The sequence below is a fragment of the Phragmites australis genome, chromosome 9 (assembly GCF_958298935.1).
Source record: "Phragmites australis chromosome 9, lpPhrAust1.1, whole genome shotgun sequence".
Lineage (NCBI taxonomy): Eukaryota > Viridiplantae > Streptophyta > Magnoliopsida > Poales > Poaceae > Phragmites > Phragmites australis.
In genome coordinates, this window is record NC_084929.1 from 28,355,456 (window position 1) to 28,376,544 (window position 21,089).

A 21,089-nucleotide genomic window follows, 5' to 3' on the forward strand; every position below is an offset into this window, starting at 1 on the left:
GATCTTTTGAGGTTTTGGCTTATCTTTATCTATCTTCGGCCTTTTACAATCTGTCTTATGCCAAGTGATTTGTGTTTACTCTTTTTCGAGTTTTTGTCACTTTGATATATTTTACTTCTTCTATCCCAAATCTTTATGATTTAAGGATTATCAATACACTTATCAAGAGGGGATTGAGAAATCAAATAGAGAAGTGCCTTGATTTGCATGTAATGAGGCATTGATAATAGAGTTTTAGGATCTATAACACAAGAGAACTCGCTAAGATTCAAAAAATAAATCTAAACACATCCTAGTGTAATTCTTCTTTTTTTATTAATTAAGACATTACAAGACGTAAGGTTATTATATAAAAATATTTAAACTTGTATAAAATATTATATCTTTCTTTTCGATACGCACAATTAGTAGATAGATATTCCTACTTTAAGTAAGTTTTTGCATAAACAATTTTATTAATCGGTTGTGGCACCCGCACGTGACAACTCGAGCTTGGCAGTTCATCACCAAGTGTCGGACCTGGCATCGGCTGGAACTTCTTGCTCTCTTGCACCCTGACGTGAGCCGAGGCATGTCCTGGTAGTCATCCTTTCTGTCACGAAGGTGTTGATCAAGCCATCCATCGATGGTCCACCACTGAGTAGAAGGGCTAGGAGCCTGTGGCCGCATAAGCAAACGGACCCTCGTCGGAATGCCCATCTAGCTGCCAAGAGCTGTGGTAGCACTGTCAATCCCAACTTAGTCGGGGAGGAGTCTGTTGAGGACGGCGAGCAGTTTGGTGGATTTGGTCGCAGTGTTAGTTCAAAGTTTGGATAGTTGATCATAGATTGTATTTTATACCGTGAGCAGTAGCCTTTATGTTGACCCTGTCTGCCTCTTGTTCGATGATTCTGACTCAAATCTCACCTGAATTTTAGATCATCCGATCATCCTCCTTTTATCTCACCAGCCTCTCGATCACTCCTACTTTTACTCTTCCTCCTCTGCTCGATCTCACCAGTTGCCGACTCCGCTTGATCTCACCAGCAGTTGGCGAGCTCACCCCCGCCCCGCCCTCCTGCCACATCTCCGACGGCTCCCTGCCATCGGATCCACCTCCGCCGCCTGCTCCCTCGCTAACCTTTCTCGTTTTAACACCCCCGCCACCGACCCTCCCCATCGGACGTCCTCCAGCACTCTAGCTGGCGGCGCCCTCGCCGTCTCGCCGTACCGCCCACCAACCGCCTCCTCCGCTAGGCTAGCCTCCCTTCCCAGCAACTCTTTCTAAGTCCAAGACCCCGAACCCCCAATCCTGGCCCCAAAACCCCGAAACGCAAAACCCTAACCTCTCGACCTCACCGGAGCTCATCAGAGAAGGAGTAGATCGGAGCAGATTTCGTTGGAGATGGAGAAGTCGGGTTCGCCGGAGACAGAGAAGATGGAGGAAAGGATGAAGAGGAGAAAGAGAAAATTTCGGATGAGAAGAGACTCCAAATTGCCCAACTAAAGTATAGCAATCTCATTTATCTTATGTGCTGCCACTTAGCGTTTGGACTAAGTTGACATGTAAGTCATATAATCTTAGTTATAATGTTGTACTCCCCTTCTCCTTAATAAAATACTTGGATTGCACCTTCTGGAGAAAAGGGGTGCATGAGAGCGTATCCATGGTGTATGTAGGACATGTGGTGAACTGACTGCAAAATGTGAGAGCTCATTGTGAAATTTCAATGTATCAACATACGTCCGGTGGCGTCGAGAATCTGATTATAATGTTGTACTCCAATTCTCCTTAATAAAATACGTGAATTGCACATTTTTGAAAAAGGGTGCATGTGGGAGCGTATCCTCTTATTCATGGTGTATGACCTGTGGTGAACTGAGTGCAAAAATATGATAGCTCTCTGTGAAATTTGCAATGTGTGAACATACTTTCAGTGGCGTCGTTTTCACCAGACCCATGTCAAGCACCGTTGTTTGATCCGGCTGAATGCACATACAGCTACAAGACAAATAGTGCACCAACAGGGTATGCTAATATTTCTTTTTCGGAGACTCATAGGTTCACTAATACGTCAGACAGGCCATGTTATGTTCAGCACTAAAGTTACTCTGGTCCTCCTCGATCAATTTGACGGAATAAAAACACGATGCCCTTTTATACCATCCATGTCCAGGATTACCAGGAACTGCAACCTAAAAAAAAGAAAAATTATTAAAAAAAACATACTCGCAAATTAGGTATTTTAAAATATTTACCTACAACCAAATTTCTTACGGCCTAACACCTATAAGTTTTATGTGTTTTCATATTTCCGTCCGTATTCATTAACCGGCTAAAGTGGAGTTTTATGTGTTTTCAAATTTTCCTCCGTGTTTGCTGACTGACCAACGTGGTTATCACGCGGTCTCTAATGTGACTAGCCTCGTCCTACTTAGCATCTGGGAGGTCCTAGAGATGCTCTAGGAGCAAAAAATTGTAATAGAGTTTGGCGAGTGAAAAATGGTAAAGAATGACTATGATGGCCAGATTTAGGGAAGATGAAGAATCTCTGTCTTAGTCGCACCAAACTCTGAGAAAACTCGTATGTGGGCTTGTCGTGGTAAGTCGAGCACTTAGATGAAGGCTAGACAAGCTATCGCGATCCGTCAACGGTCACATGAGGTATTTGAAAGCACATAAAACTTACATGTGCTAAACGATATGAAACTGAGAAAAAAACCCTGATTTGCAAGTAGGTTTTAGCAAAAATTTTAGAAAGACAAACGGCCTGGCCCGAGGCTCGGAACCCGTCTGGTGTGTTCCCCGAAGCACGTGGTGCGCCTAACCTCTGTTTTTTCTTCCAACCGGACCTCAAGTGAAGCACAAAGCATCTTCCTTCATTCTTGGTAATAACTGTCCATCCGATCGTGACAGCAAAAGAGCGGTAGTTCAAAAGGAAAGGGAACCAGACATAGAGAAACATAAACAGATGCAGATCACATGCAAACTTTCTACACTTCTCGACAAAACACAACAAAATCTTTCCGCAGTTAGGAGCTGCGTTCTATACATAAAGGTGCTTGTCCGAGCCATCCGATGAAGGGAACGGATAGCTTACACGACACTACGCACCAGCTCGCTCAAGCACATGACCCCGAGCCAGCCAGCTCTCCCTAGTTCCTACAGAACGCCCGCGGCCGATCGATCGGGGCCGTCGTTGGCCCGATCGGACGATCAGTCACGTTCCTCGCCCTTTGTCACATTTGCGCCCCGCGTAACATGATCGGAGCCGAGCGCGCGTGCCATGCTGTGCCGTGCTGCGGTGCGTCACGCACGCCAACTCCGACTCGCATGCGGAGTAACGCTGCTGAGCTTTCCGTGCCTTCGCAGCCGAGAACCATACAAAAACATGTACACGGGTCGCCAGCCAGGCTCGTGACGTGAAGTGCTACCTCGCGCCCACGCTTCCCCGGGAGACCGAGGCGCACGCGCGCACGATCTGACGCAAGCGCACAGCGCCGCGGGGGTAAGGAAGGAGGCGCGCCCTCGGGCATGGTGCGGGCACAGAGGGACGCGCGCCTCCTCGCTCGCGCGCGGCGGTTGCCACAACAGAAGAGCAGGGCTGGTCCAGGCAGGGAGGGTGATCGAGAAGAAGCAAACCACCACTTGTTTCAGTCGTTGTTTCCCGGGCTTTTCTCCCCTTCACCCGCCTCCCTCTAGTCTCCCGCGGGGGTCCTATTCTTAGGCGCCCCGCCGAACAAAGACGGTTAAGCGAGGCCGTCGGTCGCGCGCGCACGCCTCCCGAATTCCTCCCTGGCAGACTATGGCCGCGGCCGCGACGGCAACCACCTGCTCGTCCTCCTCCACCAGCCCCATCCACTCGGCCGGCCCGCACCGCAGGCGCCAGCTCAACGACATCGAGCGCGACGCCGCGGCAGCGCACGACGACTCCTGCTGCTGCGGCGGCACCGACCACCACGCCTGCGCACACGACGACGACGAGGGCAGCCTCCACGGGCACGGCGCCGCCACGCCCTGCAGCGGGAGGGCGCTGCTGTTGGCGCGGAGGAAGCGCGCGTGGGGTGCCGCAGCCAGCGCGCCGGGACAAGCCTGGATGAGGGCCGTCGTGTTGTGCCTCCTCGGCCTCGTCGCGCTCGTCGGCTTCTTGGGCTCCCACCGAGGCGGCGGTAACGCTAGCGGTGGCACGGGTTCGGACGCGGGCGGCGATGGCGCCGACGGCGGCGGGAGGCTCGTGCAGAGGGTGGAGGTGGCCGACGCCGACGTGATGGGGTGGTCGGAGGAGAACTTGACGGCTCTCGCGCGCCGCCCGCCCGACCCGCCGGTACGTACGTGCACCTCTCCCACCGTTGATCGTCACTCGCGGCCAAGTAGTTTTATTACAGAGATCATCAAGTCAAGTTAACTAACTACGCGTGCAACCATTTTTTTTTTTTTTGGCAATAACCACTCGTGCACGTAGTTGGAAATTGGACATTTATTGACGTATTACTTGTTGCATTTGGAAAACGAAAAGTATCATACTCTGGATGGAGTCATCAGATTCGTTGGTGAGTTAGAGCTTCATGATTCCCATTTCGTGATGTATCTTCTTCTTTTCTTTTTTTGCTGAGCGAACGAGTTACCATTTAGATTAGGTTCTTCAGGCAGTTTAAGTGAAAATTGGACAGTCAAAAGCGATGAAAATTGAGGTGCACAAAAGTTTTGCGAGAAAGCTTCATACTCACTGTAGTGTTTCCATTTCTAACAAAATGGATGAAACACTGTAAAGTTTAAACAGAAAGCACGACTGCTTTGATCGAAGGAGAAGTTTTTGGATCATTGCTCATTGCGGGATGGAGTATGCACTTGCGAGAAATGGTTGGTGATAAGGACAAGGATTCTGCACGTATTTTGTTGCTAGCGTGAGTCACTGGAACCGAAGAACACAAAAAAAGACGTGAGTTCCAGAGTCCAGAAGCGATGCAGCTCCTTATCTCTGATTTTTTTTCTTGGAAATGTTTTTCTTCTTATTCGTGGTATTTCTTTGTCTTTATATGCGAGATTTGTCGCTGTTTTTCCTTTTTCTAGTCGCTTTTGAGCCATTGAAGTCCAGTTGTCACACACACTGCAATGTTAGGAGTGGCGTGGGTTGGTGCGGCCGAGGTTGCTTTCCAATTTCCATTGTAATTGTCAATCAAGCACTTCAAGTGAGAAAAATGTTAACTTAATTAATAATAGATATTTTAGCTGATCAATCACATTTAGACACTTAGTTTTGTACAGAAATTATCAATTTTTTAAAACTTATGCTAAAAGTTTTGCAGAAGTTCTTTAATTTGTTAGCTTAAATTGGTGTGTTGCACTCTCAGTAGAAAGGTTCCATAAAAAAAACACTCTCAGTCGAAAGGTGTACAAATCATCTTAGAAAATCAGAAGTTGAATATTGTACGAGAACGACATCATCATGCAAAAGTGACTTTTCCAATGAGGTCTACCATCGTTGTCTATAACTGATGTTGTGATTCATCTTATAAGCTAGTGACTTGATTAAGATAAACTACCATCATCCTACATTCCTACCTACCCCCCCACCCGCCAGAAAAAAATTGTGTTGCTCCTGGCCTGGTAGGGACAACAAGCTTCGGTTTAGGAAAGTAATGGTACTCTGGCAAAGAGCCTGTCAGAAAGCAATCTTGTGTTCATGTTCAGCCAAAAATTTACACTCGTGGTTCATGAAAGCAAGGCATTCATTCAGATGCTATGCTATGCTCAGCTTGACTTAACTTTCTTAAAGGACTAGATCCGCTCTAGTTCACTGAAGTTTCCTTTAAAACATGGACAGATACCTGAGATATGGAAGAAACCAGACAGTGAGGGTTACAGCCAGTGCATTGAACGGCCAAGAAATCACCGCAGTAATTTCCTCATGTCCATCTTTCACTTCATTCTCTTCAATCTTCAGCTCCAGCTGCATTTCTCAGTTAGGGCATGCATACTGCAGGGACTAATAATGCAACTTTTGGTTACCTGATCATTGATGCAAACGGTGGACTAAATCAGATGAGAATGGGAGTATGTATAAATCTCTGTTAATCCTTCAAGCATGGCAATGCCTTTTAGCTAAAAACTCGTATTAATTCCTTCACAATTATTCTTACAGATAAGTGATATGGTTGCAGTGGCGAAGATCATGAACGCGTCGCTGGTGATCCCAACCCTGGATCATCAGTCATTCTGGACTGATCCAAGGTCTGTAACTCTGTATCTTGCTGCTAGCCCTTCATCATCCTGTAGAAAATGCTAAGTAGACTGAGTCTTCTGATATAGCGATTTCAAAGATATATTCGACGTCGATCGCTTCAAAGAAACGTTGAAGGAAGACATTGTGATTGTGGATTCACTCCCACCAGCTTACAAGAGAGTGAAACCCTACGTCAGAGCACCCACCTCCTGGTCCAGGGTAGGAGTCAACAACCTCGTTGACTACTAGACTGCAGCAGCTTACAGAAATTCAGGCACGTGAATACTGAATAGGCTGATGGATCGTCAGCTCCATTTTTCAGGCTTCCTACTACAGAGACTTCGCGAGAATACTGAAGAAGTTCAAAGTAGTGAGGTTTACGCACACGGATTCACGAATCGTGAACAACGGCCTTGCTCCTTCTCTGCAAAGACTTCGCTGCCGCGCAAATTACAAGGCGCTTCGGTACAGGAAGGAGATCGAAGCGCTCGGCAACACGCTGGTTGATAGGCTCAGAAATGGATCTGACCATTACATCGCGCTTCACTTGAGGTAGCTGAAGCTTCACAGAGTTCAGTCTGACAACATTTCAGTCAAAGATATCATTTTCAGATCAGTAATCTTCCAATTTTGCCTTTCCCAGATACGAGAAGGACATGCTGTCCTTCACCGGCTGCAACCACAACCTGACGCTCAACGAGGCAGCGGAGCTGACGGACATGCGGCTCAAGGTGCGGCACTGGAAGGAGAAGGAGATCAACAGCGAGGAGAAGCGGCTGCAGGGCGGGTGCCCCATGACACCCCGCGAGGCCGCCGTGTTCCTCAAGGCCATGGGCTACCCTTCCACCACGAAGATTTACATCGTCGCCGGCGAGATCTACGGCGCGCGCAGCATGGATGCGCTGAAGGCAGAGTACCCGAACATCTACACGCACTACAGCCTCGCCACGGTGGACGAGTTGGAGCCGCTCGAGCTGTACCAGAACAGGCTCGCCGCCGTGGATTACATCGTGGCCCTGCAGAGCGATGTGTTCGTGTACACCTACGATGGGAACATGGCCAGAGCGGTGCAGGGGCACAGGATATTCGAAGGGTTCAGAAAAACCATAAACCCTGATAGGTGCGTTTCTTGTTGACGCATCACGATATCTTTTTCTTCCACGGTCTGATGGTATCACAAGAATCCCGTGAAATTTGCGCGTTTCAAACATGACCTTAGGTCTTGATTCTGGGCCCTATTTTTTTTCTTCTGTAGGCTGAAGTCTGTGGAGCTTATTGACAAGCTTGATGAAGGTTCCATTACGTGGAGTGAGTTTCAGAGTGCAGTGAAGAAGCACCATGAGAATAGACTCGGAGGTCCGTATGACAGATTGCGTGGTGAAAGTCCAAGGCAGGAGGAATACTTCTACTCAAATCCTATCCCCGGGTGCCTCTGCAAAAGGGTTCAGAGGAGCAAGTGATATGGATTTAGCTCGAAGGGAAATGATTCAGTCTTGAAACATACCGCCAGCTCCAGCAGCTGCAGCATGGATGGAGACGAAAAGCTTCCTCCACACGGCAGAGATTGCCGGATACAGGGAGTCCTAACAAACTGACAGAGATCAGCAGTTCTGATTATTTTCTTAGGCTGACAGCTCATGCAGTTGAGATCTTGAGAGCAGGACAGGGGCCAAGAAGTGCATTCTCAGGGAAATGTTCGGTCCAAGGGACTGTGGAAGGAGTAAGGAGATTTGGTGTACTTGAAGGGTTAATGTATAATCAAGAGTTTGTAGGAACAGCCTGAATGAAAAATGCCTCACAATGATTGTTTGTAGTTAGTTCATACAGTGACTCATGTTCTTAGTATTTCTGATCGGTTCGTTTTAGAAGTGCACCCTACCTCTGGATGGATTCATAAGAATAATGTATAATGCTCTGCTTGCAGGCTGTAGAGCGAGTTGTTACAGTAAACAATGAATACCAATACTTTTGTAGTTTAGTTCAGACCAAAAAATATCAAAGATCATTGTTTTCCTTTTCCTAGTTGTGGTTGTGGAAGGTGTTGTAACTCACCATCAATCTTGCTTTCTTTTTAATGAATGACAACCAAATGTTCCGGGTGTTCCTGGAGAAACAAAAAAGGGCTCGGAAATTTCCCGTTAATTCGTTCAAAAAAAAATTTAGCTGCTATGGCCTATGGTGAACCTTCTCACATAACCCCAAACCTTCGGCTAGCCTATGAAATTTGACACGCATTCGGATTATTGCCAAAATCTTAGGAGGAAAATTTAGGCACGATTAACTGCATTCGCTAGTGTAATTTTCGTTTTGGAAAATGAGTCCAATTGGAGCAATCTTGAAACGAGATTTTCAGCCTACAATCGAGCCTTTTTTGCCAGCCATAAGCACGTCCCTGGTTTACTCCGTTCCTCCATGTGTCTCGCTGTTGTGTGTTGCTGTTCAGGCAATATCATTTACGCTCCTCGAGTACTTAGCAAATAGCAATACATCATACGTTTTCTAAGACTGTTTATTCCATAGGTCTACTATGAGTGCAAATTGGTGAATCTGTATCTGCCGATCTTTTTCATATAACCAAATAATATTTTTTAAATTGAGCAAATTTTTTTAAAAACTACTATAATTATTTAAACTAAAGAGAATTAACAGGTATCCTTAGATTTATCAATTTGCACTCTAAAACCTACATGGAGTAGACCAGCTATGGTAGGAGCTTCTGAGCATGCAGCCTGTTTCATAATGCCAGTGGAACGTAGTGCCCAGGTAGAACTTGTAGTGCCTGAAAGCCTTCCTGATCATTTGCATCTCCCCCGTCCAGCATAGGCTCGCCTCAACCGCTGTCATGACAACGACATGGTGCGGCCGCAGCACGTAAGATTATCTCCAACTATATTCTTTTTATTTCGTTCATTTCCCGATTCCCCTCTCCGTTCCTATTCCCTTTATTTTCTCTCATCTCTAACAGCTTTCTTTTGAAAAGATTCGTGAAGAGAAAGGAGAGATAATCCCGTCCTGAAAAGAATGACCTTAAAAATTCCTTCGTGACGGGAACCGTGAAGGAAAACCGTTGGAGCGCTGAAGGGAGCGAAAATCCCTTCGTGAAGGAAATTTGGTTCCTGACAGGAAACCCCTTGACGGCCACGCAAGGTGTCGAAGAACCTGGTAACGCAGTAACTTCCCGCAGCCTAGGTACCTGAGGTGAGGTCGGAACGAGCTGTTAGGGTTTTGATGGAAGCATTACCAAGATCGTTAAGCTAAGTATAAGATCAACGCACGAGATATAATATTTTTAACGAGATTTGGCCATCTTTTCTATATCCTCAGGGCATGACTATGAATTCTTCTTCCCATATAATCAATCGTTGTTATGATTACATGTTGGTGCCCAATATTTATAGTCCCGAAAATAGGAGTTTAACTACAACTATATTTCTAATTTCACTTAATTATAATTTAAGTCTATCTATAACTGATCATGTACATATATTTGATACATATTTCAACAAACTTCACCTTGAACGAATATGCAAGTCAACTTTAAAGTCATCATGTGTGAAACTGAGTGTACCCAGACTTAGTCAACGCGCCAAATCCCGAGCACAATCTCTAGGCGCCACGTGTCCTGCCTGGACAAGCCGAGTAGACCACAACACACACGCCTCTCCAAAGCCGACACATTGCGCTTCTGATCCCAGCCTGCATGAATCTGCGTCTCAGATAAAAATGGCAACAGGCAAAATGCCCACAGGCAGAGGCTCTACAAACCCATGCCCGTGAGCTAAATCCCTAACCCACGCTCGTGCCCATTACCTATCACGGGCAAGAAACCCCACCCACGCCCACTGCCTGCGGGCGTTACCACATGCTCGCCAGCAAGTAAACATACAGGGAACATAATAGCAACAAGTATACAACAATAATCTCATCAATTTAAGCATTCAGGCAACAACAATCTCATCAATTGAAACATACATGCAACAACAATCTCAAGCTCGAAACATACATTGCAGGCAACAAACATTTCATGGATAAATAGCATCTCACTTAGTTCATACTCAAGTCCTCATAACAGAGAATAGTGTAACAAATGGAACAAATTAGCTTCTTGGAAATTAAACTACATGTTGCACATCCAAATTAAACTACATATCATATTACTAGATACAGCTAGCCATCAAATTACTATATAATTTATATGTATTTACAATACATAGATGCAATAGAAGTACCTTAGCCCTAGATATAGTCACACAAAAAAAAATCATCATGTTAGTTCATAAAAGATAGACAATAAGAATGGTAGAAATGGATTAGCAAAACATGATATTCCCAGTACACTATAAGCACATCTGATAGACGGAGGACGGCGAAGGGCGAGGGGGCGTTGCCGCGCACCTTGCTGGAGGATGGCAAGACGGTGAAGGGTGAGGGAGGGAGGGCGCTGCCTCGCACCTTGTTGGAGGACAGGCAAGGGAGGGCGTCGCCATCGAGCTGTTGTGGGCGAGGGAGGGTGTCATGCCACCACCACCGAGCCGCTGTGCTATTGCCTAGATAGGGTGCCACGGGGGAGGATGGTCGGATATGGACAAGCTTCAAGGCTCCGATGGGCGGCCATGGGAAGTGGGCAAGGGAGGACTATGGGCAGTCGGCTTCAGCCGGTGGTGGCATGGTGCCGCTCAGGGGAAGGGGTGAGATCTGGGTGTGTGGTAGGCTGGCGGTGGCTGAGGGGTTCAAGGGGTGGGAGACTAGGAGTGGAAGGAGAGGAGAGGAAACCCTGGAGTTTGTTTATATACTAAGTGTTTAAGGCATACCTGTCAGTAGCACTGAAGCGAGTATGCGGACGAAGCAGGCACGGGCAAGGTTTTTTCATGCCTGCATCCTTCTATCCGTTGGGTTTAGACTCAAACCCGCATCGTACCCATGGGCAACGATTTAAACCCGTCCATGTGCACATCTGGTTTTTTACCCAGGAGCACGCGGGTAATTTCTACCCGTTGCCATCTTTAGTCTCAGAAGTCTAGTGCTCGCTGAACACTCCAAGAGAAAATCGGTTTTGATCGGTTACGTCAGCTCTAGCTGGTCTAACTCCGGGTCCTACTTGGTTCCTTCTCGCATGAAATTCGACCAAAGCCAGCTGTCTGAACCTTCACCAGCCTGATGTCTGAACCGAAGCATGGAGCTCGAAGCCACCTGAAGAATGTTGAGGAACCATTGCTACTGATGTAGTCCAGAGATCCCTTAATAAAATAATCACAAAAGGAGACACAATGCAGGAGAAAAACTTTCTCTTCTTTATTCATCTGTGTTCTACAATGAGGGGTTCTACAACTGAATATCTGTGTTCTACAAAAATCCCTAAGAGATAGAATCAAATATTTCAAGAGATCGAGACGGGCCCATATTTGGTTGTAAAACTTTAGGCTTCCTAACACTCCCCCCTTGGACACTTCTCGTAAAATGCATACGTCTAATCAAAACTCCCAAAAAAAACTCAGTGGTAAAAATTAGGAGAGAGAGTACATAGCTCGCGATATGGTCACACAAATTGCCTCATTAAAAATCTTATCATGAGAAATTTTAGAAAAACTTATTTAAGTGAAAAATAGTACAATCCAACCAAATACTTCACATAATCTTCATGATTAATTTTGGTACATAATCTTCTTGACTAAGATATAATTCTTTGTATTGGTATTATGTGAAAATTCTCCTCCTAAAATGTGCAACTCTTTAGGCCTCATCATCCCAGTACCACAGACACATCTTTCAAAACTAGATGCAGGGGAGAGACTTAGTGAATAAATCTGAAAGATTTTCACATGATTTGGTATGCATTACCTTCATTTCATTCATTCTATGTTTCGTTAAGTTGCTTTTCACATATCCTGATTACACTTGTGCAACACATGTTGTATTATCTTCATAGATAATGGTGAAAGTGTTAATAGTGTTCAAACCATATGCTTACTGGATATGATTGATCACTCTTCTGAGCCATACGTATTCCTGTGTGGCTTTATATAAAGCTATTATTTCTGAGTGGTTCATCGAAGTAGATACAAAACTTTACTTTGATTATTTTTAGGATATTGCAGTTCTACCACATAGAAAAATATAGCCAGTCTATGATTTCGCTGTACGGGGGTCTGACAGATATCCAACATCTGGGATAATTATATATTGTGAACTGCTTTCTACTATTCTTTACTGGATAATATACCAAAATTGTAAATAGGCTAGGAGAGGTGAACGTGTCTCTAATGATGAAATCTTGAATTTCGGAAAGCTGTTCAATGATGAACTTACTCTGGATAACATGAGCAGGTTGGATTTTCTTTTAGTATCTGTGTAAATTCATCATTATAATTAAACTAGTGACTAAACAATTTATTGATATTTTCCCTGCAGACCACGCTTGGTAAATATGTGCAAATATATGGGTATCTGACCTTTTGGTACAGACCACTATTTGAGGTTCATGCTTCGCAAAAAACTGCAAAAGTAATAAAACAAGAAAGGTAACTCAACACTAATTAACTTGCATCCGGAGCATTATGCATTCTTATGTATCAGATGCCCAATATAATGGTCAATTTTGGTGATCATACAGTTATGGATACTGCTTGGGGTTAATACTATCTTCTAGAAAGCTCATTTGACAACTATGAAAATTAAAAGTTAAAATAGTTCTGTATTCTAGATCAAAACATAAGGACAGAAAGGGGTAAAAAGGAAATTTATCTAGTTGGATTGCTAGTAGCAAAATGCATGCACTATTTTCAAGTAAAAACTTTGCAAATGGGTAGTATTTTTACTGGATGTGCAAGCTGAGCAGACATTAGGTGCCATGTTCATTTTGTTTATGTTCACTCTGCACAGGATTATATTTATGGCATTTTAGTCAAATTATATATAAGATAGTCATGGTTATTTGACATAGTTTAGGTTTAGTGTCTTTTGTCTATATAAGACAGTGGCAGACCTAGCATTTTAATAATAGGTGTACATAGCTATTTTTTTTATAGTCAAGGTGCATTGCACATTTGGGCCACTGGAGCTAGGGTGAAAACGGAACAGATAGTTTCTGATCTGATCCATACGGATATAGATATAGGTATGATAAGCCTTTTTAGAAATACATATAGATGTGGGTGCGGATATGGATAGTTTTATATAGATATAGATACATGTATGGTATTGTAAAAATTCAGCGGATATGGATTATCCGATTTTTAGATCGGGTTATCCGCATTTTACCGGGTCAATTTCCTCCGGTCCAGACCAATACTATCTATCGAATAGAGTATGGATTATATCTATCTATGCAATGTAACATTTTGAATTATACTACTAGCTATTGCCTGCTATATTATACTCATTTGATGAAATATGTGTGTGTATATATATATACACACACAAATACATATACATATAGCGGAATTGTTGGTTTCTCCAATCTACAAAGATCCTGAATAGCATCATTGAATACTGCTGAATCAAGAAAGGTTGCTTTTAATATTGAATAGTTTAGCATTATTGTTACTATTCAAAATATTGTTTAATAATATTAAATTAAGTTTTTTACTGTTCATACAGTGTGCAAACAGTACTGTATATGAATAATACCAAATAATATCCAAATAGTAATTCTTGAATATAAAATTACACGTAGGAAGTGGAGGAGTTGTTAAAGTATATTATAATATTATATCCTTACACCGTCGCACACCAATGATAAATATTGCTACTCATTCTGTTAATAGTGAATAGTAACTCTTGAAATAAGCTAACTATAAGAATGGTAAGTACCGAGCAGGATTTTTATAACTATTGTGCAACCGGTTGAATTGTTGGTTTCGCCAATCTGCAAAGGTCCTAAATAGCATCACTGAATACTACTAATCAAGAAAGGTCACTTTCAATATTGAATATTTTAGTACTGTTGTTACGGTTCAAAATAGTATTTTTAATAATATTAAATTAAGTTTTTGCTATTTACACGGTGTGTAAACAGTACTAAGTAGTAATTCTTGAATATAAAATTGCACGTAGGAAGTGGACAAGTTGTTGAAGTATATTATAATATTATATCCTTACACCGTCGTACGCTAACGATAAATATTGCTAGTTATTCTGTTAATAGTGAATAGTAACTCAAATTTGAATAGTAAAATTTATATTCCTATGTTTGCTTCCATTGCATCATCTAGATTGTGTAATCCTACTTTATCTAGGGAGTCTATAAACTCACTATATTGTTTTGATGCATCATAAATGTCATTTTTAATATTAAATATTTTAGTATTGTTGTTACTATTCAAAATAGAGTTTTAATAATATTAAATTAAATTTTTACAGTTTACGTGGTGTGCAAACAGTACTAAAAATATCTAAATAATACTAAATAGTATCTAAATAGTAATTCTTAATATAAAATTGCACGTATAAGTGGACGAGTTGTTGAAGTATATTATAATATTATATTCTTACATCGTTACACGCTTAGCTTCTTTGAAAAGTGGTGATGACTAGTAACAATACTATGAGTGAGATTTTAGCTATGCATATGAATCTACATACTCACAAAAGTTTATCCCAGTGAAAATGATGAATAGTTTTAGAATGAAGATGAAACCAACAAAACCTTAACACTAATAGGCATAATTATTATCATGCTATCTGTTGCTTGTATGGTCGTGTGCGTGAGTAATATCAGACTGTTTTAATCTGTTTCTAGTTCGACTTCAACTCAGAAACAATTTGTATTTGAATTCGTACATGTAATATCCTCTCCTAACTCTGAATTCGACCAAAAAAAAATGGATGCGGATATTGTAAGAACATTATCTGTCCAAATTCGATCTTTACCCTATCGAGTTAAATATCTGTTGAGTCGGAATACATCACATAATTATTAAATTTTAACAACTATTGATATCAGCATTTATTACATAAGATTTATAGTCAACCTTTTGCCAAAAAAAAAATTGGGTGTGTATTTGTATACCTATGTCCCAAGGTGTGCCCGCCACTGATATAAGATAGTGTCATGGTTATTTTTTGTTTACTTGATTTGCTAGTTGTTTCGCCCGTTGTCTTGTTGATGTTTGCTTTAACTTCGCCGCAATTTGAACCATATTCTTAAAATGCTGGTGCAAAATATCTGCTTGTTTTGGTAATGGTCCTTATCTTCGCAGCATTAAGAACCATATACTTTGTTACAAGGAGACATTTGCGATCAGATTGCTTGATAGAGTTTCAAGCATTAAGGCTCTGTTTGTTTGTTTTTTTATTGTTACAATGTGGATTTTGTGGAGAATTTTTTTTCATTGGATTGTGAATTGAATAAATTTATAGTACAATTTAGTTTATGGTACGAGAATCAGCTTTTAGACTATGATCGTTTATTTTTACTTTTAATGTAGAAATCATAATCAGAGCCTAAATAGGGGCCTTAATTCGATCGATTCCTGTCGTGCCATCTCTATAGGCCCATACCGACCTTAATCTTGCATCTGGTCCTAGACGAAAGCCCAAAATGCCCATACTGAGCTGCTGGCCGAATACAACAAGCCAATTGGACCATAAAACTACAGGCCCATCAGACCGCCACGACCAACTCCGCCATTAGGGTTAGGACTTAGCATGCCGACTCCAAAACCTTAAAGCCGCCGCTTGCCTGCTGTGCCTCGGCTCCTCTCGTAGCTTGGCCCCGGCTGCTGTCCTAGAGGTCGGCGTCCTTTTAGTCGTCATCGATCCCGCTAGCTGCCCGGCGACTGCGCCACCGCCTCCTTAAGCTAATCTCTGCTGCCGACGCTCAAACCCCGCGCTCGTCGCCACTCGCGAGTGGTGTCCTCACCGACGCGGTGGCGAGATCTTGTCCTGTCATCGGTGGCCACTGCCTCGCCTTCGTTGCCCCGTGGGGACGGGGAACGGGGGGCCATAGACCGCCCGGGACGGGGACGGTCCTCCACCCCCTGCTGGGAAATGGAATCCCTAGTTCTGGTGTACCTTTTCGTTTTTAATCAGCTGTTGGTTTCGTGCTGTGGGATTTCTATTTTGAACCTGCCGTTTGTATTTCTGGGAGCATCGGTGATGTTGCATCCATCTAACTCATCCTTGCACTTTGAGCTACGCGGTGAAGAAACCAATGGGGAATGTAGTCTGAGATGCTCTCGTTTTCTTCTTCCTCCCCCTTTTCTTTTTTGGTTCTTTTGTTTTGTGGATTTGTGATACTTCCAAGTCATGGATCGATGATGCAATTGATATCTGCGTTATCTTTCTGCAACCTTTAAGGTGCTGAAGAGCAATTACTTGCTGAGATCCCAGGAACGCTATACCATGCTTGATTTGAAGCAATTTTACAAAGTAAAATTACAACTTGCTGCACCTCTCGCTATGCAAGGGAAACAAATCAGGCACACGTAGTGGCGTGAATCCTAGCACGCTCGCCGTCTGGGTGACCAGCTAATCAGATCCGAAGGTGTAGCATCTTCCCCACCTTGTGGCACAGAAGTATTTTCACTGGTGATTTTAATTCTGGGAGCATCTGTGACGTGTTCCCTCTAGATTCATCCTTGCACTTTGAGGTAAGGTTACCACTTCCCAGTGAAGAAAGCATCGGGGATAGTTTTCTGAGATGCTCTGATTCATATTTTCGTATGCATCAACCAGCATAAATCAATTGAACGAGTAATGGGGCTTCGTACGCATGGACATACTAGTCGTTTGTAATTTTTGTTGCTTGGTTTGGTTGCAATATTCTTCAGTAACGATTGGATCATAGGGTTTTCCATGATACCAGCCGAATTTTCATCAATGATAAGATCGTAACAATTAGCCGATTGGATCATAGGGCTGGCTATAAAAGGGGCACCATATGAGGCGCAAAGAAATACAAACAATCTCCCCTCTAATCTATACATTGTTATCAAGAGAGAGAACATTAATAAAGATAAATTCCAGCAGACTAAATTCTCTCTACATCTCCTGTGTCCAATTTGTGCTTGAATCATTGTGTGCTTGAGAACGTGGTCAGAAAAGAACCGATTAGTTTCTTAACAGATAGTCGGGGAACTTGAATATCTGGATTTCGAATTGAGGTAAAAAAAAATGGTACTCGGGTAAGAATCGAAGTATGCCACGACTTTTTTCTCGATAGTACGAAGAAACAACTTCTCCGGTTTGCCGTTTGGACCCAGGCCCATTTAAAGCAACTGACCCACGGGCCACAAGGAAAGCAACTGACCCGCAGGTCACGAGAGTCTTAGATGTGCGATTTTAACTCTATTTTTGTAATTTTTTATTTAAAAAATCTCTAATATATAAAACACGGGTCTATTCTTACTCACATTTTTTTCTACTCTCTTTCCATCTAATAAAAACCCTAAATTTTGAATAATTTATCTACTTTTGTTATTCACTATTGTCTTCTGGTTTTACAATCGGTTATGGATATAAGATATATTTTATTAATAAAAATAAAAAAAATTAGAAGAGAAATTATTGGATAATCTTTTTCTTTTCTAAATCTCATCTGAAATTAAACTACAATATCGTTCTTAATGTATTTATTTAGTGATATTTCTATGATGTATTCATATTACATATCTTAAATTTATGATTGATGTTATGACATCTATTTTGGTTACCACCTACGTGCATTTAGCTAGTATAAAAATAAAAAAAGAATAAATCTATTTTACTCTCTCGAACTGTCACGTTTGTCCAGATAATCTTTGAACTTTTAAACCGTCTATTTTACTCCACATAACTATCAATACCGTCTATTTTACCTCTGGAGTGGTTTTGATGACGTGCTGGCGGTTTCGTCACGTGACAGTCCTATTCAGTGTGTCCAATCAGTGTGCTGATATCAGCATTACGCAGTAATTCAATTTTTCTTTAGAAAAGTAATTCATTAAAATACATTATCCCGAAAAATAGGTTTTATGTTTAGAAAAAATATCCAAAAAATATAAAATGATTTAGATAAAGGTTTTAATATGTTTTTAGCTCTGTTTTTATTTCTATAAATATTATTTAATGTTTTTCTAGTGTAAAAATTATTCCAAAAATGTTAGAATAAATGTTTTAATTTTGAAAATAGTTTTAGAAAATATAGATTAATTTTGATAAAGTTTAAACATATTTTCTATGATAAAATAAATGCTTTTAATATGTTTTGTTGTATATAAAATTAGTTTTAATTCTTAAAAAATTAGGTTTAATTCCAGAAAAATACTTTTCGTTATTTTTAGCTATAGTTTTCGCGTCGTTTCTAGCCATTTAAGATTACTTTAGCCGTACGTTTGTACATATTTTGGGCACATTTGAGCATATTTTTGGTACAACAAAACATATTTGGACATATTTTTAGCATATTTGGACATATTTTTGTTATATTTGAGCATATTTTGGTCATATTTGGGAACATTTTTAGCACATTTGGACATATTTTGTCACACTTTGGCACATTTGGCCACATTTGGGCATATTTGGCCATATTTGAGCACATTTGGGTGCATTTTAGCGTATTTCAGCATATTTGGCCATATTTTGTCCAAAGGTGCCTAAATTGTGCTCAAAATGTGCCCAAATGTGTCCAAATATGACTAAAATGTGTCCAAATATGACAAAGATGCCCAAATTTAGCAAAAATGTATCAAAAATGCGCTCAAAATGTGTTTAAAATGAGTCCAAATGTGCCCAAAATGTACCCAAATGTGACCAAAATGTGGCTAAAATGTATCAAAATGTGTCTAAAATGTGCCAAAATGTGCTCAAATGTGCCTAATGTGTCTAAATGTGCCAAAATGTGGGTAAAATATGGTCAAATGTATCTAAATGTGCCAAAATGTGCTCAAATGTGCCTAAAATATGTCAAAAAGTACGGCTAAACTAATTTTAAACGGCTAGAAATGACGCGAAAACTACGGCTAAAAATGACGAAAACTATTTTTATAGAATTAAACCTAAATTTTTTAGAATTAAAACTAATTTTATATACAACAAAATATATTAAAAGCATTTATTTTATCAAAGAAAATATTTTTAAACTTTATTAGAATTAATCTATATTTTCTAAAACTATTTTCCAAATTAAAATATTTATTCTAATATTTTCAAGATAATTTTTACACTAGAAAAATATTAAATAATATTTACAGAAATAAAAACAGAACTAAAAACATATTAAAACATTCATCTAAATTATTTAATATTTTTTTGGATTTTTTTCTAGACATAAAACCTATTTTTCGAAATAATCTGTTTTCATGAATTATTTTTCTAAATAAAAATCAAATTACTGCGCAACGCTGATGTCATCACGCTGACTAGGACTGCCACGTTGCGAAATCGCCACCACGTCATCAAAACCACCAAGAAAAACCACTCCGGAGGATAAAATGGATGGTTTAAAAGTTTAGGAGATTATTCAAACAAACGTGAGGCAAATGGAGGGGCTCTCCTGCCTATTGGTTTCTGTTTTCTTATTTGGGATCTTGCTTTTCATGGTTCTCATCTCTGCAACTCGGCGGAGAGAGGCCGTGGAGAGCTCAGAAATGTCTTGCCCACGGTGGATATTTTTTGGTAGGGTGGCATGGCACAGTCGGGAGCTCAGGGTGGCAAGGCATGGGCGTCAGCGGGAAAGGCGGGGTGACGTGATGGCTCAAGCGGTAAAGGCTACAAACATCATCGAGCTAATCCCATGCAAACCCCATCGATTCGCCGATCGATTCGAGGTTGCGTCATTTTCTTCTCTAACTCCGGCAACATCTCCACCACCTCACCGATGCGATGCCGCATCACTACTCCTCCGTCCAAACCAAGCACACGATGAGCTTAGCCGTGTCCCCCTCATTCTTTCATGCGTGTTGGATCCTCTTGGGCTCAACACCGGCATGGTCGTCCGCGTGTGCCGGACTGCGTCGCATCCCCTTCTCTTCACCGATCGAACTGCATCTGAATTCATCGTCGGTGAATCGCGCCGCCGCACCCACGTGCGCGCGTCGACGAAGCTTGGCGAGGGCCTCCACCGGAGCTCGCCGTTATTGGTTTGGTGGTAGCGGACTCCTACTGAGGAGGTTGTGCCTATGATGAGAGGATGGCACGCAGATCCCAGAGTTTTTCTTGCTTTTCTTTATTGATGATTGCCTAGTTATGTCTAAGTCATACGTTTGCACAGTAAAACTACTGACATCGAAAACGTCGCAAACTGCCCAGGGAGGAAAAATAAACTGTTTGAATTGTTGAGGGAGCCTGCATATTTGGTTTTACAGCGGAGGGAGGAAAATCGCACTGAGTAATATTTGAGGGAGCTAAAATAGACTTTTTCCATATTTGCTTTGTTTCCCAAGTAGTTTTTTTTTTAAGAATTATTCTACACGATTGATGCGAGGCGTATGTCTTCTTACCTCCTTTAAGTAATCACTGATGACTGAGTCCTCCAGTAAAGGGACGACAAAGTTAAATCGTAGATTGCAAAGCCTCACGCTCACGTCGAATTTAAATAACCTGTACACGACACCGATCGACTACCTTGCGTGTGAGTGTGTGACGCATGTACGAACCGGGACGTAGCTTTCGAACATGCCCGGACGATACGGTAAAGCGCAACACTTCGTGACAGACAACTGCACAATGATGTTCACCAAGGCGTCTGAGAAATCTAGGGCCCTGCCAGGCCAGAGAGGCCGGGCACGGCAGGCAGCGTTGCTGTTCAGATCGCTAGCTAGCGTGCCGCTTCGTTTCGTTACACCTGACTCCTTCGAGTTGGGCCGGCCGTATATAAACGCACCGATCCCTCCTCCTCCTTCACCATCTCCTCGTCATCCATCGCAGACCGAGTAATAGTAACACGAGCACTACCCTTCTCTAGCTCAG

The 21,089-nt window shown here is 42.1% G+C and overlaps 1 protein-coding gene and 3 non-coding genes across 4 annotated transcripts; all 4 read left to right on the forward strand.

Moving 5' to 3' along the window:
- Window positions 1–3,417: 3,417 nt before the first annotated feature.
- On the forward strand, window positions 3,418–8,220 carry LOC133928990 (O-fucosyltransferase 19-like). Its single transcript, XM_062375552.1, has 8 exons — window positions 3,418–4,304; window positions 5,805–5,877; window positions 5,964–6,034; window positions 6,123–6,211; window positions 6,290–6,422; window positions 6,526–6,755; window positions 6,847–7,323; window positions 7,459–8,220. Exons 1-8 carry the CDS (start codon window positions 3,786–3,788, stop codon window positions 7,661–7,663), a joined length of 1,797 nt encoding a protein of 598 aa, XP_062231536.1. The 5' UTR covers window positions 3,418–3,785; the 3' UTR covers window positions 7,664–8,220.
- An 8,066-nt stretch (window positions 8,221–16,286) lies between these two features.
- On the forward strand, window positions 16,287–16,378 carry LOC133929947 (small nucleolar RNA snoR26). Its single transcript, XR_009911676.1, has one exon. It is a non-coding gene; the product is annotated as a small nucleolar RNA snoR26 (small nucleolar RNA).
- A 69-nt stretch (window positions 16,379–16,447) lies between these two features.
- On the forward strand, window positions 16,448–16,532 carry LOC133929949 (small nucleolar RNA snoR27). The gene has a single exon (XR_009911678.1). It is a non-coding gene; the product is annotated as a small nucleolar RNA snoR27 (small nucleolar RNA).
- Window positions 16,533–16,745: 213 nt separating this feature from the next.
- On the forward strand, window positions 16,746–16,848 carry LOC133929948 (small nucleolar RNA snoR26). Its single transcript, XR_009911677.1, has one exon. It is a non-coding gene; the product is annotated as a small nucleolar RNA snoR26 (small nucleolar RNA).
- Window positions 16,849–21,089: the final 4,241 nt, after the last annotated feature.

Bases quoted from the DNA above. Each gene is read 5' to 3' on its own strand.
- LOC133928990 (XM_062375552.1), top strand. From the start codon at position 3,786: ATGGCCGCGGCCGCGACGGCAACCACCTGCTCGTCCTCCTCCACCAGC. The intron at 5,878-5,963 runs GTAATTTCCTCA...TGCATACTGCAG, and splicing joins ACGGCCAAGAAATCACCGCA to GGACTAATAATGCAACTTTT. The intron at 6,035-6,122 runs GTATGTATAAAT...TTATTCTTACAG, and splicing joins TAAATCAGATGAGAATGGGA to ATAAGTGATATGGTTGCAGT.